General features: G+C 36.8%; 4 protein-coding genes and 1 pseudogene across 6 annotated transcripts; 3 read left to right on the top strand and 2 right to left on the bottom strand.

Moving 5' to 3' along the window:
* Positions 1–1,840: 1,840 nt before the first annotated feature.
* LOC7490038 (thioredoxin M3, chloroplastic) lies at positions 1,841–5,152 on the top strand. Its single transcript, XM_002313085.4, has 2 exons — positions 1,841–2,270; positions 4,425–5,152. The coding sequence occupies exons 1-2, from the start codon at positions 2,075–2,077 to the stop codon at positions 4,742–4,744; spliced, it is 516 nt and encodes a 171-aa protein (XP_002313121.1). The 5' UTR covers positions 1,841–2,074; the 3' UTR covers positions 4,745–5,152.
* A 1,351-nt stretch (positions 5,153–6,503) lies between these two features.
* LOC7490039 (uncharacterized) lies at positions 6,504–9,432 on the top strand. The gene is made up of 2 exons (XM_002313086.4): positions 6,504–6,968; positions 7,476–9,432. Exon 2 carries the CDS (start codon positions 7,534–7,536, stop codon positions 9,127–9,129), a length of 1,596 nt encoding a protein of 531 aa, XP_002313122.2. The 5' UTR covers positions 6,504–6,968; positions 7,476–7,533; the 3' UTR covers positions 9,130–9,432.
* A 225-nt stretch (positions 9,433–9,657) lies between these two features.
* LOC7490040 (subtilisin-like protease SBT3) lies at positions 9,658–12,880 on the bottom strand. The gene has a single exon (XM_024608511.2). It carries the CDS (start codon positions 12,264–12,266, stop codon positions 9,915–9,917), a length of 2,352 nt encoding a protein of 783 aa, XP_024464279.1. The 5' UTR covers positions 12,267–12,880; the 3' UTR covers positions 9,658–9,914.
* A 480-nt stretch (positions 12,881–13,360) lies between these two features.
* Positions 13,361–18,533, bottom strand: LOC18102106 (probable receptor-like protein kinase At1g49730). 3 transcript variants are annotated; one of them, XM_024608512.2, is made up of 9 exons: positions 17,867–18,531; positions 16,791–17,342; positions 15,974–16,261; positions 15,591–15,852; positions 15,170–15,222; positions 14,802–14,866; positions 14,602–14,691; positions 14,267–14,351; positions 13,361–14,180 (listed from the first exon to the last, which is right to left on the bottom strand). In XM_024608512.2, exons 1-9 carry the CDS (start codon positions 17,958–17,960, stop codon positions 13,636–13,638), a joined length of 2,034 nt encoding a protein of 677 aa, XP_024464280.1. In that variant the 5' UTR covers positions 17,961–18,531; the 3' UTR covers positions 13,361–13,635. The 3 variants fall into 3 exon arrangements, with proteins under 3 accessions (XP_024464280.1, XP_006379197.1, XP_024464281.1); XM_006379135.3 differs by having other exon boundaries at positions 17,882–18,529; XM_024608513.2 differs by lacking the exon at positions 15,974–16,261 and having other exon boundaries at positions 17,867–18,533.
* Positions 18,534–21,958: 3,425 nt separating this feature from the next.
* Positions 21,959–25,970, top strand: LOC7457540 (PI-PLC X domain-containing protein At5g67130-like; annotated as a pseudogene).
* Positions 25,971–26,505: the final 535 nt, after the last annotated feature.

Here is a 26,505-nt window from a genome sequence, read left to right as displayed (position 1 = left end):
TTCGTTTTGAAATAATGTATTTGTTTTTTTTATATATTTTAAAAACAAATAAGTGATCACATCAGTGGTTTTTGTCTTTTATGTAGATTTTTTTTTATATTTGAAAAACAAATAGTTACAGTTAGTCATTAACTATTATTATAATTTAAAACTTTTACAGTTAGTCATTAACTATTATTATAATTTAAACCTTTTATTTGGGGTCGACGCAGGATATGGCATCATAGTTCGCAGGCAGAGATGATCAACCTTGGTTGACTCAGTCAGCATGAGAATTAAAAAGTAATTATTATTATAAATTTAAAATTTAATTCAGAAATTAATTAGAGACAGATATCATTGATAAGAAGGATCAAATTGAGTTGATCCAAATCAACATATAGATAAAAATTATTATTATTATAATTTAAAAATTTAATTTAAAAATCAATCGAAATAAGATCCGGGTTTTAAGTTAGGAGTGTCAACGCATTTCTACATTAAAAAAAATAGAAATCAAGGCAACTTCATTTCAATCATAAAAAAATATTCAAAAAGTTTTTGACTCGTGTTTTATTCTAGATCGAATGAGCAATGGGTCGAACCAAGTTTTTAACTGGGTTGGATTGAGTTAGTCCTTTCTATAGTTTTTTTCTTAAACTTATATCAATCCAGGCTCTCGGTTAATCGGGTCCTAGATTAACCAATTAAGCCAGTTTTGATTTTATAATTAGAGTTATTATTAATTTAAAAATTCAATATAAATTAAAATAAAATAAATACTATCTAGTTATTTTAAAAGAAATATATAGGTTTAACAGTAATATATATTAAGTGTAGAATATATTTTAGATATTAAAGATATCTAAATCTAGTTAAAAAAGTTTGAACTAAGAGAAAAGGGCTAGGCCAGGCCTAGCCCCCCAGTAGCAGGCCTGCATACCAATCGTTGCTTTATTTATCTTTGCCTTTTATATTTTTTCAAAAACAGAAAGAAAAGGATAACAATTCACATTTAAAAAATATTGCACTTCTTAGTGTTTTTTTTAGTGTGATTGTGGTTGTTTTTTAAAGTATTTTTATGCTGAATTGTATCAAATGATATTTTTTTATTTTTTAAAAATAATTTTTAAAATCAGTACATTAAAACGATTCAAAATATATAAAAAAAATTAATTTTTAACTATTTTTATAGAACATAATTTACACCGTATTTCTAAAAATATCTTTTAACTAAACCTCAGCCCCTAAACTTAGAAACACGGACTATAGCCAACTAAGTTATCGCACAAAATTGTTATCACATGGCTTCAACAAATATATCAACTTATTTCACTACTCATGTAGAAAGTGAATCACCATGAGAATTCCCATTTCTTTTAGATCTATAAGTAATTTGATTGTTATTTCAAGATAAAACAGGTGATAAAAAAATATGTTTTCTTTCCTTTTTTATTTTAAAAGTATAATAATTTATTTCAAAATTATATTTATAAAAAAATTCATGCTTAACTCTTATTTATCTTATTTAAAGGGTGTTTAATAGTACGATAATAATTATTCTTAATTAAAAATGTATTAAAATAATATATATTTTATTTTTTAAAATTATTTTTGATATTAGTATATTAAAATAATTTAAAAATATATAAAAATAATTTTAAAAAATTAAAATATAAGAGAAACGCTGTTTGGAACTGCCTTTTAAAATGGTTTTCGTCGACCTAAAATTATCTCATGAAAATCCTCTCCGTGTTACTTTTTTTTGGTTGGTTTTGTCTTTCTTATCGTTATGCTTCTTTTCTGTGGGAAAAGAAATTGATAAAATTAGCCTGGGGACTATATCGACGAACTATATTAGTTAGAGACTAATGAGAGGTTTGCCCTTTTCATTTTCTTGAAAAATACATCAGGTGGGTCCCTTTCCCTTCTCTCTCGTTTAAATCACAGCGATCTGCTTAACCGATTTCTGTTCCTCGCGTATTATAATCGTACTCATATATTCAGACTCACACGATACTCATAGCAGCAGACACTCACACCTTCTCTCCCTGTAACGAAATTTCTGTATCTGCTTTTTCTTTCATTTCTTGAAATGGCTTCAAGTGCTACTTCACTTTACTCCCCACCACTCACGAGCTCACGCGCCGCCGTTCTCCACCAATGTCAGCAGCTGAACCCTAACAGACTCTCTTTTCCAAGCGACTTCAACACCGCTAAAAGAGCAACGAATCTCACTGTTCAACACGTGCCTCTCCCTCTCAAGGTTCTCTGCGGTCGCGGAAACCGAGGTTAAACAAAAAATAAATCCCTAAAACTCTTATTCTTTCAATTTGTTTCTCTTGATTTTTTAATTTTGTTTCTTGTCTGAGCTGTTTCATTCTTGATGTTTTACTATTATCTTCAATGGTGATCCTAGTTTCTTATTAGGGATTTGACTGGAGTTTAGGAGAATAGATAATTGTTTTTAATGATTTTCACCAGAGGGTTGGGATTTTTTTTGTACTAAAGAATCAAAGATTTGCCTCTAACTTCTTAATGTTAGTAGAAGGCTGTTCCCGATAGCAAATTTAGGTTAATCAGGAAAGAACTTGACGAGAGCTTGAGATTTCATGTTCACGTTGGAGATACAATGTAAATGAATGAAATCCCTAGAAGAGATTGAAAAGAGAAAAAAAGGGGCAAAGAAAGAAGCAGAGTAAGATAAACGTGGAAAAAAGCAAGAGAGAGAGAGATAGAGTTGGAGACTGAGATTCTTACGGCAGAGTATCGAATCTGAATATAGCTTCAAATGCCAGTCCCATTTTGAGAACTAGCTTTCTTCATCCTTTTTCGGTGAGAAGAGACTCAAAACTAGAGCTGCCTTGAGAACTTAGAAGGAAGCATTAGATTGATACTTTTGGTTAAATATAGCAAACTGGTGATTTATGCACTGAATGCTGCTTTAGTGGGTGTCCGAATTTCTTCCTATGGCTGTGAAATCAGTGTTTGTTTTGCTACTAACCAGGCCATTAAATTTTTGGAATATTGATTAGAGTGGAAGTATTTATTTATTTATTTTATCATGTATGACGAGATTGAATTTGTTTATTAGCTTTATGAAGGGAAACTGATTCCCTTTCATCGTCATCTCATGTCAAGGTTTGACGGCAAAAAACCCTGCCACTTCTGATCCAGTTTATCATAACTGATTAGTTAACATGTCTGTCAACTGAATCCTGAAAAATGGGAAAAAGTCACTGGCTTTTCAAATCATCTATTGAGCCTTGAAAAGGATTCAGAAAAAGACAATCAAATCCATTAACTGTTTTACGCGAGGCAGTGCAAGGAGTAACTCCTGATCAAACAGTAAAAGCAAGGCACATGGGTGCATCTACCCATCAAGTTCCAATTGAAGTAGGAACATTGCAAGGAAAATCACTCGCTATCCGTTGGTTGTTGGAGGCATCCTGAAACATCAAGGTCAAAATATGGTTCTGAAATTGAGTTCTGAAGCTATGGATGGTGCCAAAGAGAATGGTGAAGCCATACGGTAAAAGTAAACTACTTATAAAATGCAGAGGCTAATAGAGTCTTTGAGGATTTTTGTTGGTCCATGAACAGGATTCATGTGGACAAGTGGACTATCTGAAAGGATTGAGCAGAGGAAGGGCTTGATTTGAAATATGTACTTCTTGGAATAAATGGACAGGGAATTCAAGATGAAATATTTTCCGTTTTGTAATCGATTTTTATTTTTCATGTTGTTAATCTTTGTTGTCTTGTCTTTACCTCAATTTGGAAACTCGCTTTGTCTTTTGGCTTGAAGTTCTTCTCAGAGAGAATTTTAATCATGTTCGGATCTTCTGCATTTGTTATCCTATTTTGTACTATTTCTTGGTCTTTTCCTCCATTAGGTTGCTGCTAGTATTCTCATCGTAGCCAAGGAAGTTTTCAAAGAGGATGGCACTAAAAAGTTTGATATGGTAAATGCCTCTGCTAGTTAGGTGGTCTGTGGTGAAGATTGGATGCTTGCTCCACAAACTTATTGTGTTCTATACAAGTTGCTGGCATACGGGATGCAGATGCATATTCATGATGTGTTTTGCACAATAGCTACATTAAATATGGAAAATTGAGATTTGGCGACAATATATGCAGGTTCAAACAGATTTGTACCATCTGAATAAAGTATGTGAGTTGAAGTCTTTAGAGAAGCTGGAAACACTTTTTTTTGTGTGTGTGTGTGTATGTAGAGTAGTTGCTGATCAAATCTTTCAGAGAATAGAGTTTCTTATGATAGTCTTCGGTGATCTGATATATTTTGGCTCTTTCATCTTCAGTTTTGCTCTCATTTCTGCTTGCTTTATGGTTTTCAAAATTGAGTTTTTTATTTTTTTCGCTGAGCTGTTAGTAAGGCACCTACAATATGGTCTTTTTAACCACACCTTTTGGGTTTTTTTCAGCTACAGCTGTTACTCAGGACTCTTGGGAGAATTCAATTTTGAAAAGTGATATTCCTGTTCTTGTTGAATTCTATGCAAGTTGGTGTGGGCCTTGCAGGATGGTTCATCGAGTAATTGATGAGATTGCAGCAGAGTATGATGGGAAACTCAAATGCTTTGTGCTTAACACGGACAATGACCTTCAAATTGCTGAGGACTATGAAATTAAGGCGGTACCAGTTGTTCTACTTTTCAAGAATGGAGAGAAGCGAGAGTCGGTGGTCGGTACCATGCCGAAGGAATTCTATATTGCTGCAGTTGAGAGAGTTCTGCAGTCGTAAACTTGGTTCAGTGCATGACTTGAACATGCGGTACAGTCAATCAGTTTTGTTTGGTCAGGTATCATAATGCCTGGTGTTCTTGAATTGCTTTTTCAGTCATCGAGTGACATGGTGTGAATAGTGTTATAAAATTTACCCTTGTTGGTTATCTCTTTTGGACTTATGGTGGTGGACTTTGTCTCACCTTTTCTTGGTTGAGAATCTGCTGCTACCCTACCTGCTGTGAATATGTCATTGGTTTTTTTCTTGCCCATGCTGTATATCTGGGGGTTTTATGTCTATGGAAACATCAAGGATTTGACTATATTTTGAGCTTAAAACTGTACTGGCGGCTTGGCAGATCTGTTCTTTATGATCTGCTGGAGATGGATTGGAAATTTTATGGGATTCGAACTTTGCCCTATAAAATAGTTAGTGTATACCTACATATATATATCTTTTTTAATAAATTATGGTATATACATATCTCACACATACATGTATATGGTGGCCATTTCATCGTAGCAACATGTATCTTTTACCGTGGATTATTATAGTAAAGTGACAATTTTGCCATTGAATAGAAAAAAAATGGGAGCCTTAGTTAGGGGGGGGTCATTTAGTTTTTCCATTTACCTATTGGTTGTTAAAAGATTGTTTAAGGGTATCTGAATGTTTTTTTCATTTTTTTGCACAATAAAAATATATTTTTACCCCAAAGTCAATAGATTTTAGAATTGTTGAACAATGGTTTCTTATCTTTTCACAAGCTTTGGAATAATAAAAATAATTTTTTTCTCTCGAGGTAAAGAAAACTAGAGCGGTTAACAAAATGTTTTTAGTTTTTTCCCTTTTTAGGCTACAATTATAATACTTCTTTTCCCTTAGAAAAAACAAAAAATAAGGTATGCATTTAGTGGTGTTTTTGTCATCTCACACAAGGTTATTTGTAATTTCTAGGGTTATGAGGGGGTTTTTTGGTATTTTTATGTTGATTTTTTAATTTTTAATTTTGAAAAGTTGCTGGTGCATGCTTATGATGCGCCATCGTGTGGATGATGTTTTCGCTTTTTGGATGACACATGTGATGGTAAAATCTGGTCTTCTGCTATCTTTGGAATCGTCACCGTGTCCTTTTACTCCTGGTATAGCGTGTGAGGGCGAATGATGAATGGTTTATCGCCAATGGTCCTCTTTTTAGTTCTTCATTTATCTCTTTTTCAGAGAAAGTGTATGTCTGTTTTTTTTTTTGTTTTAATTTTAGTTTTTATGTTTTTTATTGCTTATTTTTTTCCTTAACCATTTTAGGAAAATTTTTTATGTTTTTAATTTAGTTATTAAATTACAATTTGCGCGCGCGCGCGCATATATATATATATATATATATATATATATATATATATATATAATTTATTCATTTTTTATTTTTTTCTTGATTTTTTTATTAAAATTTTACCGGTTTTAATTTCACCGTTCAATCAAAGTTTATATTGTTTTATTTTTTTCAATCTAACCCTGTTTTTTTTTGCTAAAGTTTTTTTCTTTTCAATTTATCATTTCAATATAAATTTTGTTAATACTCTCTAATTTTTTTATCATTTAAAATTTTACTTTTATTTTTTTAATTATAATTTTTTGCATGATTGATTGCGGAGCGGTGCGGGTAAAAAAAACCAGGGCGTGTATATAATCAGAATATCTAGAAACACTTGATGGTATCGACATTTGTGACTAGTGTCGGTTTAACGAGCGAGCTTGAAATGGGAGTTTGTTCCTTTGATTTCGGGCTCAAACCATTGTTTCCGTTAAAAGCCCAAAATCTTGACAACTCTCTTTCTCGAACAGTTCTCCAACGTTCCAGAAGGAAAAAACAAAAAAACACCTAGTAAAATCTTTCACTGTTCTACCTTAAAAATCCTAGTTTTAGTAAGAAAAATTACCCAGAAAAAGCAACAACCCCGCCCATCATACAAGAGGGGAAAAAAAGGTACATACCACGAAAAAAGAAAAAGAAAAGAATAATGTTTCTTCCTTTCTTCAACTGCAGGTCTCTCTGTATTTGTAAATTAGTAATCCAATAAGAGTGATGGTCATCTTTTTCTGATCTTTCTTGGATAATAATTTATCGGATCTTTGGCCTTCTCTTTTATTCTTCAACAAGATCTCCGTTTTCCTTTGGTTTCTGATGGAATTATTAGCTCAACGTATTTTTTAAGAAAGAGTTGCTCTATGGCCTCAATATCAGGTACCTTTTCTTTTCATTTCTTAATAATTGAGTTTCATCTACGAATTAAGTTTCGCTTATCAAATTAATTGAAAATTTTTCATTTTTAGAGTTTTCCGTAGTACTTCAGTTATATATTATCAGTAATTTTTTTTATGATCAGTTTAGGTTCAATTGGAATTATTAGCTTTTACTTTCTGTTGCCGTGACTTGAGTGTCCACTTTCCTATCTATTGATTGATCAACCAGTTTATTTTTAACTATGAAATACATAATTTGGGCTTTGGAGTTAGATTTAACTTATGAGTTTGAGAGATAGACATCAGGCTAAAACTATAATCTTCAATTTAAGATTTCTTGGGCTTAGTTGCTAAATATGGAGTCTTGATCAGCTTTCTCATGAAATACAAGATACATCTATTGTTAAGTTTGGATAACCTATGGGGTTTCTAATGTCGACTCTAGTTTTTTTAAGGGACATCCTATGTTGTTTAGTGACTTTTATCCTCTTCCTCTGGCAATCTACAGGAATCTTTTAACTTTTCGACAACATAGAAGTAATAACAATAGCATTAAAAAAAAAGTGATGGAAAATGCAAACCCATCGGCATCAATGCTTCCCTCGGATTCTCCTGAACAGATGGGAATCCATATGGCAGATTCAAACATGCAAGCTACTCAGCCTTCTGTGAACCAGCAAATTCGACCCTCTTTGGATGGTCCTGTAGCTATCCTTTGGGATATTGAGAACTGTCCTGTCCCTAGTGATGTCCGCTCTGAAGATGTGGCTGGCAATATCAGAATGGCTTTGCAGGTGCACCCTGTAATTAAAGGAGCTGTAATGATGTTTTCTGCATATGGAGATTTTAACTCCTTCCCCAGACGACTGAGAGAAGGCTGCCAGAGAACGGGTGTTAAACTAATTGATGTTCCAAATGGTAGAAAGGATGCTGCTGACAAGGCTATTTTGGTCGACATGTTTCTCTTTGCTCTTGACAACCCCCCACCTTCCTCCATCATGCTTATCTCTGGGGATGTGGATTTCTCTCCAGCACTTCACATACTTGGTCAACGTGGATATACTGTGATTCTTGTTATCCCTTCCGGGGTTGGTGTTTCATCTGCCCTGTGCAACGCAGGCAAGTTTGTTTGGGACTGGCCTAGTGTGGCCCGTGGGGAAGGTTTTATACCCCCCTTGAAGACATTATTGCCTGCCCATCTAGGACCAGCTGACATGGCTGGGTATTCCATGGGGTGCCGTATAAATGACAGCCATGATGGCCAGAATGAAGAAGAGGCAATTGTATACAGAGGGCTCGCGCAAAGCTATTACAACTTGAGAGATTTCTCTATAGTGACACGTTCTTTATCTGAATACAACAGTAGTTCTTTGATGAGTCTGCCTTGTTTCCCCACTAGTTCAAGGTCACAGAGTCTCCCATCTGGTCTGAAAGAAGTTTCAGCAGGTCCTGCTTCTTATGATGATTATTATTCTACTATGTGGGTACAGCCTGGGGGCATAAATAGTCTGAAAGCTCAGCTAGTGAAGTTGCTTGAAATTTCAGGAGGATGTTTGCCTCTTACCCGAGTTCCTCCTGAGTACCAGAAGATGTATGGACGGCCTCTTTGTGTTTCAGAGTATGGGGCATTGAAGCTTGTTAATCTTTTCAAGAAAATGGGTGATGCAATGGCAATAGATGGAAAGGCTCAAAAGAAGTTTGTCTATCTTAAAAACTGGAAAGCTGGTCCAAGTGCTCCTCCTATAATTCTGGCAAGGAGGGATAAGACAGGGAAGGGGCCTCAGGACGAGAGTTTGGACATTGTGACAGGTGGTGGCTCTTCAGATGAGCTCTCAGATGAAGAAAGAATGGCAAATAAGAAACAGGAGAACAGGAGGAAACAAGAGAAGACTAATTTGGGAACACCAGCTCGATATGAAGTTGATGACCCAAACCTCGAGCAGTTCAAGTTTGAGTTGCAGGAGATTCTAGTGAGCTATTCTTCTTGGATTTTCTTGGGTTGTTTTGAGGCAATATACCAGCAACGATACAAGAAACCATTGGACTATCAAAGTTTTGGTGTGGATCAGCTAGAGCAGCTTTTTGACAAGGTGAGAGATGTCGTGGTCTTGCACGAAGAACCAGCAAGCAAGAAGAAATTCCTGGCTGCAGTTGGTGGCTAGAAGAGTTTAGAGTTGCTTGTCTTGTAGCGTGTTCACTTTACATAGAACAGATAGTTGAGGCATGCTTATCATTGCATGCTCTCTCATAGTTCTTTTTTTTTCATTTTTTTGCCGTATATTTCATAGAAGATGGAGGAAAAGGCTGGATCACATTTGTTCTTTTATAATCATGTGTCCTGCATGGATTTGAGTGTAAAGTTTTAAATTTCCACGTATGCCTTTGCCTCATTGTTGTAACTGATAAAATTACTGATGTGAGATCTGTACGTAAATTCACAGTTTCGTGCCCAGGCACTTTTTAAATGTTCTCTCCAACTCACTCTTGTATTACACGGTAGCTAATGAATGATTGATCTTACTAATCTATCAAAGTGAAGATACTTCTGCTTTTAGCATTTTTGTATGGAGTAGGTATTCTTAAGACTCGGAACCTACACCGCTGTGATTTCAAGCCAGAACTTTTAAATGGTGGCGTCGAAGGATACCCTCTCATAAATTACAGTGATTCAAAAAAGGGAAAAAGTGGTATAGAAGCTTTCTCAAACCAAAAAAGCATGATTTACTAGTGCCCTTGAACAATTTAATACCTTCGGTTTGCTGAAAAACAACCAGCAGAATAAAATTTGTGAAGTGTCCTTGGAGGAGTATTTTCAGGCCAATCCTTTTGGAATTGTGGAGAGGCTACACTTAGGCAGACATGCTATGTCATCATTTTATTTGGTGTAATGATCTTAGGCTAAAAACTGAAAAGGATTCTCAAATTAGATGTGCCGAGAGCAGGCGATTCAAGTCTTAGGGGATGCAATTGCAGAGACAACGGGACTCCTAACGACATGTCTTCCATTGACCTCATACCAGCTCAAAAAGCCGTAATTCCCAAAATAATCGCTCTGTGGAGTAACACTAGCAGCTTCCAAATCGATCTCCACGGTCATATTAAACTCAGCTTTGCTGTTTTTTCCTGAAAATATAAGTGTTGTTGGTTGGACTAGAGCTTTCATACCCTGGGGAGCTGAGATCACCGCACGATAGACAGAGCTATTATCTGCTACATTTGTCAACACCCTCTTGAAGGTAGTGGTGCTCGTATTAGTGTTGTTCAAGAGAACAAGGAAAGAAGGATAATTAAGATCCAGGCTAGCATATTGACAAGTAAAATTTGAAGTCCCTGTGATGATTTGAACCTGTTGGCTTGTATAATTCATCGCACACAGGTAGTTAATGTAATCCTCTGCCACTATATCGTACACTAGGCCAGGGTCCATTGCTTTGTTGGGATTGACATGCCCCGCTCCAAAATCAAGGGGTGTCCCAGCAACTTCAGTGGTCATATCAATGATTCTACCATCTGCGTTGTCCATGACATCAGCAGTTGTCATCAGTGCTGATCGGATGGCAGCAGGACTCCAATCACGGTGGGCAGCTTTAAGCAGTGCAGCTATCCCAGCTACATGGGGGCATGACATTGATGTGCCAGAAACAAGAGCGTAATCTGTGAGCAAATAATCGTCTTCACGAATTGGTGCAAATCCTCTATTAGGAACCCAAGCAGCCAGAATATGATAACCAGGAGCCAGAATGTCAGGTTTCAGAGTCCACGGGGATCTTCGATCAGGTCCTCGAGAAGAAAAATATGCCACTTTCGGAGCTGGCTTAGTACCTAGCAATGTTAACCCGAACTTTACACTAACTGTTGCGTTTGTGGTATTCATGATATAGTTCTTGAGCAAGTTTCCATCTTTTGTGCTCACTATCACAAACGGCATGTAGAAGTAGTCTGGGTGGAGAAATTCTGCATCGTCTTCACTGAAGATAGCCCCAGTAGCTCCAGCAATGTCTGGCCCATATCGGTCATTTTCAGACATCTGTCGAAACTGTGATGACTCATCATCATAGTCACAGAAGAGGAACTTGCCTGCAACATCTTTGGGGTCCAAGGAGTTCCAATCACAAACTTCTTTGCTTCGATTTCCAAGTCCGAAGTATACAGGAACTCGGGAAATAAACAAATTCTCAGGATAAATAGATGTTCCAGTGACGATAATTGAGCCATTTCCCAGTGTGACTTCAGCTCCAAACTGTCGGTCAATGGTTCCGGCACCAATGGTGGTGAGCCAAGGAGCTCCATTGAACATGGTGTATCCATGAGGCCCTGAATTTCCAGCAGAACATGTAACAAATATCCCTTTCTTCAAGGCTGCAAATGCTCCAATGGCTATTGGATTCTCATAGAATGGTGTCTCAAAGAATCCCAAAGACAATGACATGATGTCCACACCATCTTCTATGGCTTGATCCATGCCAGCAAGTGTATCTGTTGCTGCAGCATCATAACCGTCACTATCGCCACTATAGAAAATCACCTTGTACATGGCAATTCTGGCCAATGGTGCCATTCCTGTTGCTGTCCCTTTTGCATAACCGAAATAATCAGCATGTTGCACCGGACTTCCACCTGCTGTTGAAGATGTGTGGCTTCCGTGGCCCATGTAATCCCTTGGAGAATCATAGTCATCTGTACTTGATATATTCAACCCAACTTGCTTCATGCCTTGGCTGAACTTGCGTGCACCAATAAGTTTTTTGTTGCAATGAGAAGTGTTAAATTCTGTTCCTGTTTCGCAGATGCCACGCCATCGCTGCGGAACTGGCGGCATGTTTTTATCATTGAAGCTCTCACTTTCAGGCCAAATTCCAGTATCAAGAACACCAATAATCACATCATCACCAAACTTGCCAGCTGGCCATGCTCCAGCACGTTTGTTTAGGCCCAGAAACTTTGGGGTATGGGTGGTGTGGAGATGGCCTATTGATTCTGGGAAGGTAGCAACATGACCAGGCAAACTCTCCAGTTGGTCAAGGTGGGTTTGGGACAACACAGCACTGAACCCGTCCATGACATGCTTGTAAGAGTAGAGATGGATAGGCGGAATGTCATCTGGCGATGACAGGGATGACAGTGTTGACACGTACCAATCATGCTGGGTGGAGAAGGTAGATGGCATCCCGGTCTTGTCCATATGGATAATGTAGGTTTTTCGGTCATTTGATGTGGAAAATGATGCGGCAATTGGGAAAAGAAGGCAGAGAGCAAAGAGAAGTTTGGGAGGAGTAAAATGACCCATTGTTAGGATCATTAACTACTGAAGGTGGGAACTGAAGTGCTGAACATTCTAAGAATCTCATATATATACACTCATAAGCTGATCCATGGCCTAGGCATAGGTTACATCTGATTCTACGACAATCTCAGAAGCGGCTACAGATAAAGTTTAGAAAGAAAATACAAGTTGCGGATTGGTCTTGATATTTACTACGCCGGCAGGTCTACAAGATTAGCATTGTTTTGATCATCCAAATGTCAGCCAATAATCGCGGATGATAGATTTTGTCTTTTCTTTTCAGGCTGGATTTTCCAAAGGAAACATAGTATTTGGTTCCATGATTTGGGAGTCATGTCAACCACCGTCTTCATGTTCAACTTTTGGATTTGGAAATTACTATCGTTGTCTCCGTGCAAGCATAGACACGTTGAAATGCTACTAGAAAAAGCTAAACTGTCGTTGCAATAAGAAAAGAAAAGGAAAAAAGAACAGAAGAGTTTCGACAGCATGCAATTTTCTAGTCGTCCAATTCATTCAAATCTTTGTAGTGTATCCAAAGTTCCAAGTCCCTCCTGTAATGATCAAATACAAGACAAGTCGTTGCAAAAATTCAAAGTTCGGTAGCCTACCAAAACCGAAAATATGAGCCTTTGAAGTGGTCTACATTATAACTGGAGTTGATCTTAGAAAACACACCACTTCAGTGGGATCCTCTTGTTCTAGATATCCACCTTTTGGTGATGTTTCTGCCAGGGGAGTCAAGAAACGAGGTTCTTTATGAGATAGAGATGCGTGAGCTTCTAGTGGAGTGGTGGTGCCAGATTTTGATCTTTACTACCCGTTCCTAGCTTTTTCCCTTCACATTGAGAAAGGTTATTTAGGTGGATCAAAATTTTAGTGTCCTTGTGAGTTGTGTGACACGTTTCAATTACACAAGAGGTTGAGATTTCCAGGTGGGCAATAAAGTTTCTGTGCTCCAATCCCAATAGAAAGCAGTGGCAAATCTATTTTGATGGAGAATCCCGTCTTCATGTATTAAAAGTTAAAACCTTTCAATGGGTTGTACCATTGACTCAGCAATCCACACAATCCATGTTAATGGTTGCAAAATCAAAGATTTGTTCATCGATACTGAAAGAGGAAATTTATATATTTTCCAGGTTCAATTCTTCCAGAAACTTAAAACATCAACTAAAGAAATGGATGTATAATGACTACTTTTACAATTGCCTTTTCTATCTACCTGGTGATATGTATTCTCAAAAGACATTGACAAGCTCAACGGATGAAATTTTAAACTCAGCAAAGATAAGCAAACATGATGACCAAGACTGATAGAAGTGCTCCAGCTGTCTAGCATACCATGATTGGTGGTTGAGGCATACGATTACAAATTATAGCCTCAAACAGAGAGAATATTGGAGGGAGATTGTGGAGAGCCAGTTTCGAGTAAAAAGCTTCTACTACAATACGACCTCGATGTGCTTGAAGACGAAGCAAGGTATCTTCCATCCCCACTGTGAAAAATAGCATCACTCTTGTGTGATTTTCCCCTGCTCGTTCTTCCTCGTCCTTCACTTCCTTCACACTCTTCATCTTCCACGGCCCGCAAAAACCCACTATGCATTGGGTCTGAACTCTCATACAAAAGTCTAAGGACTTGTTTGATCGAAGGCCTTGCCCGGCCTTCCCTCTGTGTGCACCATCTAACAATAGTCACAATAGTCTGAAGCTGGTCCATGTCAAAGGAATCCCTGATGCATGGATCCACTAGCTCAGGTAGTCTTAAATCTGATGCCATGAATATTTGAGACCACTCCACCAAATTCCTGCTCTCCTGTATTGCTCTTCTTGCAGTCACTATCTCCAGCAGTACCACACCATAGCTATATATATCACTTTTCTCGGTAAGCTCTTGAGTGACCACATACTCAGGATCCATGTAACCTGAAAATCATTGCATATTCAGGCCTCTTAGTACAGTGAAACATGTAGATATTTAAGGTTAGAACACAAATATTTTATTCCCGAACCTGGAGTTCCACGGATATCGGTATTTACCGGTTCAAAGCATATAGAACCATCCTTCGAAGCATGGGCAAGGCCAAAATCTGCAACCTGGAAAAATAAAATTGGGTTGAAGGAGATACTGTAAGAGATAAACCAGTGATGTGTATGGTTTTGCAGGAGTCATTCTTGCAAGGCAAATCATTCCATCAAGATTTTTGGTGTGACATTCAAACATTTTGAAAAAATTGGGTTTTATTACAAGTAATATCATTTTCACAGTGGATAATTGAGAAATACAAAAAAGGCCATGAAAGAAAAAAAATTGCAAAAGCTACATGGTGGTAAGTCAATCCACTACCTTAGCAACAAAATTTTCATCTAGTAAAATGTTGCTCGATTTTATGTCCCTGTGGCACAGAGGTGGATCACAATAAAAGTGGAGATACTCCTGCAAGTAAGAAAACAAATGAGTAGGGAAAAATAATTCATGTGAATGAGCCAAAAGGCTGAAACAAAACAAATCTGTCCCTAAGGCAAGATACTGTTTCTGTTCATTACCAAAGCATTAGCCACGTCAATAGCAATCTGCATTCTGGTCTGCCAACTCAGAGGACTTCCAGAGGCTGCAAACAGGATGTCAAATCTATTCAGAATACAAAGCCATCAAATAAGAGATTCTCACCAATATAAGAAAACACTCGTTTGTATAACCAACAGAATTTGAATCCATAAATCAGCTGGAGAAAAAAAAATTCTTTGTTAAATAGAGGCATGAATCGCATGTGTACATTCGCATCAAAGAGAGATATTTATCTCGTGTGCATCACTACAGAATTGTTTTCCAAAGAAATATAAAATGAAAACGAAGAGTAATGCACCATGTCAAGTGGCCTTGCAAAAAGGGTGGTGAAAATAAAGAAACGTACAATGAAGATGATCCTTTAAGCTTCCATTTGCCATATACTCGTACATGAGGAACCTGCCATTAAACAAACAAAGAGTATTTGATTTTGCTGTTACAGTAGAAATAACCCCCCAAAGCCAGATGATTAGAAAAAGATTTAGGCAGAAACCTTGCAAAAAATTTTACCCTCATGTTCAGTATATTAAACTCATGCAAAAGTAGCCATGGCACACATTGAGCACATCACATTCAAATGACCTCAATTATCTACTCGTTAATTGTTAGAAAACATTTAGTAACAAGAAACTTTGCAAAGCCGCTTTCATTAAGAGAGAGCATACAAACATTTAAATAGGCAATAGGGAAACACTCATCGAGTCTTGGTTTTATTTGTAAGATAAGATGGGGCCAATCATAATTACATGCATGCAGAATTAAACTACCTCTCATTCTTTTTTATGCAAAAGCCTCTTAGAGCAACAAGATGGCGGTGGTGCAACCTAGCAAGTAGTTCTATCTCTCTGCAGAACTCCTCTTCTACCTGCTCTGAAACCTTGTTCATCCTCTTCACTGCTGCCACTAAGCCATCACTAAATTCAGCTTTGTATACAGTTCCAAATCCTCCCTGTCCAACGATTGTGTTGAAGTTATCCGTTGCCTTCATTGTCTCCTTATAGCTGAATTTTCGTAACATTGACGCAGGCCCTGCAGATGATAACCAGCCCCACCCAAACAACCCGAAGTTATGAACTACTAAATAAAAAAGGCAATTTTGATGAAGCCCAGCACGAAGAAATCACATAACCAGGAAAACCCAGAGCCACACCTTCTTGAAATTTCCGTGTAGGCCTAGGAGGAGGGATGGATCTTGGAAAGGTCTTATCTATATTCTCAGATTCCTCTAGTTCTCTGCTTTTCCTACGAATAAGAACTATCAAGACTATCAGCATCACAAAGGCAACTGTTGTGACCGCAATGCCAACAATTGGAACTAATGTCAGATGGTATGGGTGGTGAGTTGATTTTAAGGGCAGTCCCAACATAACTTGGCTGGGACCAGCAGCTGTCAATGGACTTGGAGGGGCTTCAGGAGTGACTGAAGATGGAGGTGGCTCTGAAACACAAATAAAAAGTGAGGTGGATAACAGAACATAGAAGAACAACTACAAATGGAGTGACTTCCCATGATGTGAGACAGTTCAGATAAAAGCACTCTGGCCAAGAAACTACAGTCAAATCATAGTAAACATATAATATCCTGTGTTTAGAAGGTGATAAACATGACAATTAATGGACAAAAGGGTCTGACTGAGACAATATATTGGGAAATAGTTAAGCCTTTTCCAGGGTTAATCTCTATGCATCCTAGTTCTTCTTAAAATAAATGCAAACTCAGTCCATTTACCCTTTTATGGGAAGTTTGTTCCCAAAGCAAACCAATTGTTGAAACTATCAAATTAACACCAATCGCCGTCAATATTTGAACTTCTTCTTCAATTATTTAAGCCATTATCTTAATTTCATAAAAAGCAATATAGATTCAAATTTCAAAATGTAAAATAAACACAAGAATATATAACTAGCACCACACATACTCAACGCAAACTAGAAATCAGTAAATACAAGAAACAAAATACTCATACCTGAAGGGGTGTTGAGCCCTTGAACTCCGAAGAAACAGCTTGCAATTTCAACAGCCGAAGCATCATCAAATTGGCTTGCAAGGGCAGTGAAAGCTGCATCACGGCAGGTACTCAATGTCACATTATTATCTGTTCCCACCAGATGATGAAGGTATATAATGCCAGCATTTAAACACCTCTTGCAATCACTTTTTAATGAAAGTGGCAGTCTGCAATTTTGTGCGACACTCACAAATTTTGGAGACTCCAACATCTGAGTGATAGTTGTTCGACCCCCGCACTCATAATTCACTGGAATTTTCGTCCCAAACCCACAAAAAATTGTTGCATTACTTGGAACTCCATACAGTTGCATGGTTTGAGAAATGGAGCGAAGACATATATCAGATACATTCGAGGCAACCCCTAAGTTGCTAGTTGTATTTGCATAGCGAGCAATGGAAACTGCTACAAACGCATTAATATAGCGGCAACATTGTCCTCTTTTATCTTTATTGGAGCACACAGCGGCTGCTAAGGTAAAGTTTGATCCACTCAAATCCAAGGGGCAATCTGCAGAAGTAACAGGTGTTATTATCAATCAAACAAACCATTTTTCACAAAAAATTCATTACCAAAAACATAGACTTTTGATTGTTCACTTGGAAGCTACAAATTTCACCAATTTCTATACTAACATGACAATATATTTCCTTTTTGGTACATTAAAGTAGACAATCTCTAAATTTTATGGCATTGTGACACTATAGTTGTAATATGGTAAATAGTACTAACCCAGTTACAAACAAAATTGGTCATGAAATTCCAGAAGTCCCAAGAATTAAACACATTGCAAATGCTCATTAATGCCAAAACAAAGCAATAACAAACTAACAAAACCAATAACAACCTAACAAAACCAATAACAACTAAAAGAATTCAAGCTAAAAACCAAAACTCTCTTCCAAGAATCCACCCTTTTCTCACAAAATAATTCCAAACCATAAAGAAAAAAACAATCAATAAAATGCAAATAACTTCCTTTCTTACATACATATCAAAGCCTCCATCTTTCTAAAACAGAAAAGAAATATTACTTAATAGGTAATAACCTGCCGTCGTTGAAGGCAGCTGCTTTGCAATAAATGCAAGTAAACCCAACACCAACAAGGCATGTCTATACACCACCATATTCAAGACCCAAGAAGGAAACTTCGGGGCTAGAGAGAGAGAAATAGAAGGCGGCCGTCAAACACAGAAGCGGGGTATGGTATGTGAGTACATTTTAAGGGACTAAACTGTTCATTCACGGTGGAGGGAGGACTGAGTGAGGTCTGAGAGAGAGACTAGTGTGTGCGTACAGTGGAGTAATTGTGGCTTTTGACCATATCGGAAATGGAAAAGTCTAATTTCTAAATGTAATGCACATAAACAAGAAGTGGGTCCACGCCTCCATGGTCACACTGTTCACTTCTGGTTCTGGGTCTAAAGTGGTTAGTGGTTTCACCAGGGTCCAGTCACCAGCGAGCGAGCGATGAAATGGCAGGTATTGGATGTTGGGTATAAATTAAGCTGCTTTTATTGTTTTTGTCATCACTGTGTGATTGTTTGTTTGGACCATGAGAAATGTAGTTCAATTGGAACGGGTATAAAGTGAGATTGAAGGGAGATATTGTTTTCCTCGGCTTTTCTCTTGGCAGCCTTGCCAATAGTAGCAGTTCATTTTCTTGGTATGTTCCCCTTTCACACCCGGTCTCCCAAGCCCATAGCCATGGGTTGTTTGTCCTTTTGGATACGTGTTTTGAATCGTATTGTTTTTAATATATATCAAATCAATAAAAAAACATAAAAATTAATAATTGTTTTTAAAATCATAATCCAGCCACTAAAACAAACACTACCACCTGGAGATTTTGGAAAATAAATCATCACCGTGTCTCTTAAGATAGACCTGGCAGCACGTGGAGTATCATGTAAATGGAGACTCGTCAAACTAGGAAGCTCAAAAGGACCCACAATTTCTTCTCACAAGAACGAGCAGGCAGCAACGGGCAATAGCCCAAAGCCATGTCTGCCTCTTCGGTAATGGGGCAATGGGCACTGGTCTCTTTGGAATTATATAGATAAATCTCCAATATGGACAAAATGGCAGCTAATCTCTCCTGCAATAATAGTAATAAGAAAATCGCCATTACTAAATTGCAAGCCCACATGGATATTGCAAGCATCTGTTGATAACGACGCCACAAGTTAGGACCATTGTTTTCTTGAAAGGGAGTGACATTTTTGTTTTGGTAGGAAAGCTTTTGGTTTATGACTCGTGAGTGCTCTTTCTACTTTTTAACCCTTGTAATCCACGCCGAGAATCTTAGTGCATTCCACCTTTGAATCGGGTGATTAGAGCATAATTGTTTCTGCACTCTATCTGATTGCGTGAAGTGAAAGGGTAATTTGATTCGGAGGACAACTGTGTTTGCACAAGTGCTGAAACATTCTCAATGCACTTACCTGAATCTTTTTTTTCTTTTTTCTTTTTTTCAGTCGACAGTGCTGGAGGTCTCGAACTTACTCCTCCTCTCGGCTGGATAAATGTCAAGTCTTAGCTAACCTCGTGAAGATGGGTCCATGGTTCATTATTGGTTTGGTTTTGCAAATTTTGCCATGCAACTCTCGTCACACACCAGCCCAGCATTAAATTCATCATCGTACCTTCAATTATTGTTTTCTTAAAAACCCTATCAGTAGTAATAAATAAATGCATCTAAAATGATTTCCAGAAAAGAAATAAACAGGAGCATTTCTCTTGTCATTTATGAAAAGCTAGTAAAAATTATATTTAGTCCCTGTATTTTATACAACTCTTTTATTGCGTTCTTCTCTTTATATATATATATATATATATATATATGGTATGAGCGAGCCTTAGGCTCCGTTTGTCTACGCGTTTATAACTGCGTTTTATGTATAACAGTAAACATCTAATGTTTGGTTAGAAAATTAACCGTGATTTTTGTACATGGTCCCTACCATTAATTGCGTCGAAAACGTTATTTCGCTGAAGCAGAAATTTTCTGCTTTTCTCGTCGCGTTCCTGGCATGCGCACATCCTGCTAATTAATTAGAATGAATAGTGCAGCATGCTGCTGCACTGTTCCTAATTAATTAGCAGCACTGTTCGCATGCTGTGTTATTCCCGCTGAACCGGTTCGGTTTAAAATTTAAAATGTATTTAAATAGGTTTGATTAGTAAAATAAAAAATAAAAATTATTTTTTATTTTTTAATTATATTTTATTCAAAAAACTAGTGTTTAATATTATTCAATAAAACTACATAAATTAAACAAAGATCGATTGATGACGTAACATTTGCAGAATTTGATCGTAATTTCAATTTTGTTCCTAATTATATTTTATCTGATGTTGTTGCGTGCTTAAGAAACCAAAAAAACTGTAATCTTTGTCGTTGTCGGATGTGTTTCATATGTGATGGAATTGTAGATATTATAATGGAACAATAAAAAATATTTTATATAAAGTATTATTTATTTTATGATGTAATAACAATAGTTAAATCTATAACATTTAAATTAAAAACCATCAATGTTAATATATAATTTTTTAAATTATTTTATAACCTCAATTTCAAAAGCATTCTTAACCAAACACATTAAACTACTTTTTGTTCAACCTCAATTCTAACCACAGTTTTAACCAAACACCTATTTTTTTAAACTAACCTCAACTAAAAGTGCTTTTTATAAAACAACTTTTTTCAAACCACAACCACAACAGCTACCGCAATACCAAACACACACTTATTCAAGTCACAAATGGTTGATATAAAACAAAGAGAAAACCATAATTTAAGTCGAAAACCATAATTTAGTGACTTAATTGGCTGTTTTAAAGAAATAATATATATATATATATATATGCAGGACAGAGGGCTCTACACATGGTATACAAATCCAATGTCTAATGATTGAGCCAGCTCCAACGAACAAAATAAAATAAAAAAAGAATCATGAATATTTCTCCAAACTACAATTGAAAATTAGATTATTTAGGGTACGCATGCTATGCAGGGAATTAATTCTACAAGCAGGTAAACTCCAATGTACTTCAGTTTCTCTAAGCTTTTTCATGCTCGTTTTCTTCTATCCTCTCCTCGTATCTCCTCACATCGTGGTGGGTTCCCATTTGTTTCCTCAGATGCTACCTGGGCCCATAATGGCCTGCTTTACTGCTTGATTTGTTCTGGGAATGGCAAGATAGGTAAAGCTGTCTAGCCCATCCTCTTGTTTTCCTGGACAGTCCTCGTTTCTCAGTTGGGTCACTTAATGGTCAGATGACGCAGTGGTCATTAATGATCGGCTTTCGGTGCCTGCCCTCTAATCTAACCTTAACTGCCACCACTTTTAAGAGCCCGTCCCCCCCCTCCTTCCCATCTGTCAAGGTTCAGTGTCGAAGCTTCAAGCCCATGAGCATGCCCAATACGTGCATGCATCAAAAACTGCATCAAACTGCCTGGTGATGAAGACATTAGTACAATACAAAAGCAGAGGACCATTAAGAATTTGCTTCGCTTTTGTTCCCTCTGAAGTCCAATCATACAAACAGGGGGGGGGGGGGGGAATTGAGAGAGAAAAAAAAAATCATGTGACAGGGATTGGATCAGCACGAGAAGCACGAAAAAAGACCAAGGTGTAGAGTTAATATATGGATGTGGACTGCACGTTAAGGACTCTTTGGCAGTGTGTAAAGAGAGACAACAGATTGTTGTTTTCACATGCAATTATTTGAGAAATCTATTATGGATTTGTATGGTATTCTGTAAAGCAAGCATTATTCTCAGAATAATAGTAATTTCTTGAGAGACACCCTTGTCATCTTGTGTTTCAGTAATTGAGAAGTCGTTGTTGCTTATAGCAACTTATGAAGGCCGGGGCAAACCTTCAATATTCAAATTTCAAGCACCCTGAGAAAAGCAAACAGAGAGTGGATTAACGTGCCAGAAAGCTGCATTTATAAGATAAACATTACTAAATTTACTAAATGTTTTGTTAAGTATGCGCTTAGTATGCCGACTTCCTAGTAAATTATAATGGTTAATCTGTTTGATAATTCAAAATAGTTAATTGGGCCAGAGTGTTTTTTTTTCCCAGGCCTAAGACTAATTGTTTACTCCGAAACACACTTTCCCCTCAAGATATCAATCTCTCTTTATTAAGAAAATCAAATATTACATTAAATAATAAAGGATTTTAAATAATTAAAAATTTATGATTTGTTTCTATAATCATCAAAGAAACAGTATTAAAACAATCTCTAGTTAGTCATTAGTCCTTAACCAGCACCTCGATATTTATTCCTCCAGCCATCAGCCTCCACAACTCCCATCTTCTTCAGTCATTCCTCTTCAAATATCACAAATGCACATCAAACACTATTTTCCAGCTTCCACACTTTCATGTTTCCTTTTTAAATGTTCATGGTATACATTCACTAAATCAAAACACCAAACAAGGCACCATAACCACCAACATTAGCACTGCATTAGACAAAAACATCTAAACCAACAATGCGATTGCAGGCAAGTAGTTACTGCTTTCTTTTCCTTCTCATATTGTTCTGCTCTGCTTTCATGGATACTAACTCTCCACTTTCAATCACAGAGAACCATCTTCATTGCTTTTCTTCTCACTTTCTTTACTGCTCTCAAGGCGGGCTTTCTTTAAAACCTCTTGATCCTTTTCCATTAATCTTTTAATTCCTAAACAATGTTTACTCGCTCTAATTCTGATCAGGAGGGACAGATATGTGTATTAGACAGAAACTGCAACTCAGGTCTACACTGTGAAACTTGTGTAGCAAATGGAAATCTAAGGCCTCGATGCACCGGAATCCAACCTATAATTCCTGCCTCAAAGGTCGGTACAAATTCATCGATTCCCACATCAAATATGAATTTTGCATCAGCAGTAGACACGTAAATGTGCAGTTTTGTACTAATTGCTGTGGCATTAAATATCAAAGAGAAAAGGGAATTGTGGCATTAGCTTATGTTTTTGTGTTTGGTTCCATTAGGTGAATGGATTGCCGTTTAATGAGTATGCTTGGCTAACAACCCACAATTCGTCTGCCATGGGAGATCTGTCTGCAACAGGGTCCATTATTCTAGCTCCCACGAATCAGCAAGACACGGTTACTAGTCAGCTTAATGTATGTTATTTTCTTTCCCTGATCTCTGTTTGGCTTTGGCTACTGAGAAAGCTTTGAGAAAAAACGAGTCTTTACATGAAACGTGTTTTGCTTCTTCGTCACATTTTCCTTGGTGAAATTGATGCTTGCGTACGAATGTTAGGTCCAATTGCTTTATGAAATGAATTGTTCTTCTAAAAAAAGCTGTGAAGCTTTTATATATCTTGGTCAGAAGTCCATTATGCCCTTATATGAATTGGAATGTTAAAGTATACTACAGGGTAATGTAGTCTTTTGATCAGGGCTGGAAAAACTAAAAACAGAATAGTGTCTATGTACACATTACACACCCATACAGATCATTCAATTTGATCATGCTAGATTATTTGTCCGCAGGATCAATTTTTTTTAAAAGGTAAAACAAAATTTTTAGATATTCAGTAGAAAAAATAATAATCTTACTCACTTGATGTGATCCGATCATTTTAGTAGATTTAAAAATAATCTAAATAACCGGTAAAAAAATAATTTAACTCAAAGTAAATATTTAAGATAATATTTTTTATAAATATTGAGATGATAACATATTGAATTAATTTGGGTCAATTTATCAATTCATATGTTATTTCATGAAATCATGACAATCTTATAGTAAATAAATCAAAAAAAATTATGAAAATTAATTTTTAATAAATTCATTATTAAATGATGAAATAGAAAAAAAAATCAATTAAGAAAAAAATCCAAAAAAATAATTCGGGCTAACTTGTATTAATCTATTAAATTCACGACTTGATTTATGAAAACTAGGATAACCTGACAAACAAATTATAAAATATAATTTTTAAATAAATTAAAGAATAAAATTAAAAAATAACTCAAATTATGCCGTTTAATTATTACTCTTGACTTACAGTCTGCAGTAACATGCTTGTTTTGTTTTATGCTAATAAAAAGCAGAGGAATCTCAGTGTCATGTCCCTCAAATAATAACTTAGCCTGGGCGATGAAATAATAATGTTGATGGTGCTTTGCATTCGGTCAATGTTCTTTGCAACAGTTGCCCATAGGTATTGTCTGGCAGATGTGTTATGAAACAGATGATTGCGTAATTAAACCAAGAACTCTTTGTAATATGTTCCTAATCTTTTTGGTGGCTAGTATAACAGGAATTGAAAAGTAAAAGAATTGTGGCTCACATTTATTTTTTATGATCATATATAACTAAAGATTTTCGAATTACTGTGGCTCGTTAATTGGATAGTCGAAGCCGCTGAGGAACATTATAGTAAGGAGGTGTTTTAGTTTGTTAGACAATCGCTTGACTAATGCCAATATTTTCTTTTTCTCCATGGATCTGGTCTTTTATGCAGTTGTTCATGCGTGGCTTTTTCTTTTTTAATTAACGTATACTTAAAAGTGGTTTTCTCTTGCAGAATGGCATTAGAGGATTAATGCTTGATATGTACGACTTCCAGAATGACGTCTGGTTGCGCCACTCCTTCGGAGGAAACTGCTACAACATTGCAGCTTTTGTAAGTGTTCATAGAATGCTCTGGTACCCACATAAAAGACATTCCATTCATCTCACATAGACGTCTGATACGCAAGACTACTGAATCTGTTTTCAGATTTTGGAAAGATGAGACTAAAGTTTTCTAAAGATTTCAGGCTTAATGCCTGACCATTTATATATAGTTAGTTGTTCTATAAAGTATTGGTCAATCTGAACTTTGCTGTTCCGGTTCCAGCAACCAGTCATTAATGTTCTGAAAGAGATTCAAGCATTTCTCGAAGCCAGCCCATCAGAAATCATCACCATTTTCATCGAGGACTATGTTACATCACCAAGAGGCTTGACAAAAGTGTTTGATGGCGCTGGCCTAATGAAATATTGGTTTCCTGTATCTCGGATGGCAAAAAACGGTGGCAAGTGGCCAACAGTTGATGATATGGTCCGGAAGAATCAGCGTCTAGTGGTTTTCACTTCAAAGTCTGCTGAGGAGGCCTCTAAAGGAATTGCCTATCAATGGAGATATGTTGTGGAAATCCAATCTGAGTCCTATTATTTTCCTGAATTTGGAACAATTCACTGGCTAGTGAGAACAAATTAACATTTATGGGTGTGGAGATTGCAGGTGGAGATGGTGGAATGATTGCTGGTTCATGTCCAAACCGCGCAGAATCGCCTGCCTCGGTCGCAACATCAAGGTCACTAGTTTTAGTAAACTATTTTCCTGACAGGACAGATGTTACACAAGCCTGCAAGCATAATTCTGCTCCCTTGATGGATACGATGAACACGTGTTATCAGGCTGCGGGTAAACGGTGGCCTAACTTCATTGCAGTTGATTTTTATAAGGTACGTACACTTCACTTTATCATTCGTAATCTGTAAAATTACATGAAGAAAGCAAACCCAGTTAGATAGCCGTGAACAATTTTCATATGCACATTTCAGAGGAGTGGTGGCGGGGGAGCCCCAGCTGCTGTAGATGTCTCGAGAGGTCATATAGTTTGCGGATGCGGAAATGTTGCCACTTGCAAGGTCTGCTTCAGTCTGAATTCCATTTATTTTACCTGGTCGAGTTCAGATTAAAAGCTCAGCAATTTTGATATTGATTTGATGAAAAATAATTCACTAACACTTCTTTATTTGCAGCCAACTATGACCTTTGGTGTATGTAACCTAACCTACCTGAGCCAATTATTGCCAATTCAAGCTTTGCAAACCTACCTGGTGGCATTTTTCTTCTCGTTGCCGATTTAAATTCTGTACCTGTGTTCTTTGGATGCACTAATTACAGAAAAGATATGCCTTTCTAGCCAATAGGGACGTGTACGCAAAAGTTCTGTTATTCCACATATTTTCATTTGGATGCACAAGTGTTTCAATTGCTAGGGTTGGCTGTATTGAACATGTCTGTTGGCCACCTACCTTCCTTTCCGAAACAGATAATCTGGTGAATATAGAATTGATAACCATCACTACTGCCTGCTTTCTGCATGTTCTTAAATCAATAAAAAATGACATATTATCATATTCATGAGCACCCACCATGTGATTGTAACCTTCCAAGCAGGGCATGCTTAAACTAAGAGCTACTTTTCCAAGGCCCTCATTTAACAAGACTCTAAAAATAAATACGGTATATTTTTTGTTGCGGAATTTATGTCAGTCAAAGAAGGTTGATCTTCAATTATAATACTGTGGCTGCATGCTCCAACCACCTAATTTCCCATATTTAACAAGGGCGTCTTAGGCTATTCTACAAGCTGTTGACTCATCGAAGTAAAGCTGATATAGTAATTTATGAAGCAAATTAGAACCACGGCACTGGTTATGCAGATTCAACAACATAAAGCTTTATTATCTCCAGAAACCAAGTGGATGGAAGGAGAGAAAATCTGGGAGTTTACACTTCACACAGTGACATTCATTTACTTAGACACACAATAATATTCTTCTTTTCTCTTTTACTAATGGCCAATAAAAGGCAAGATGGGTTCTATTGTATATCGGGTTTTAGTTGG

This window comes from Populus trichocarpa, chromosome 9, assembly GCF_000002775.5.
Source record: "Populus trichocarpa isolate Nisqually-1 chromosome 9, P.trichocarpa_v4.1, whole genome shotgun sequence".
NCBI lineage: Eukaryota > Viridiplantae > Streptophyta > Magnoliopsida > Malpighiales > Salicaceae > Populus > Populus trichocarpa.
The sequence above is the reverse complement of the archived record's forward strand: the minus strand, read 5'-3'. Positions and strand labels throughout refer to the sequence as shown.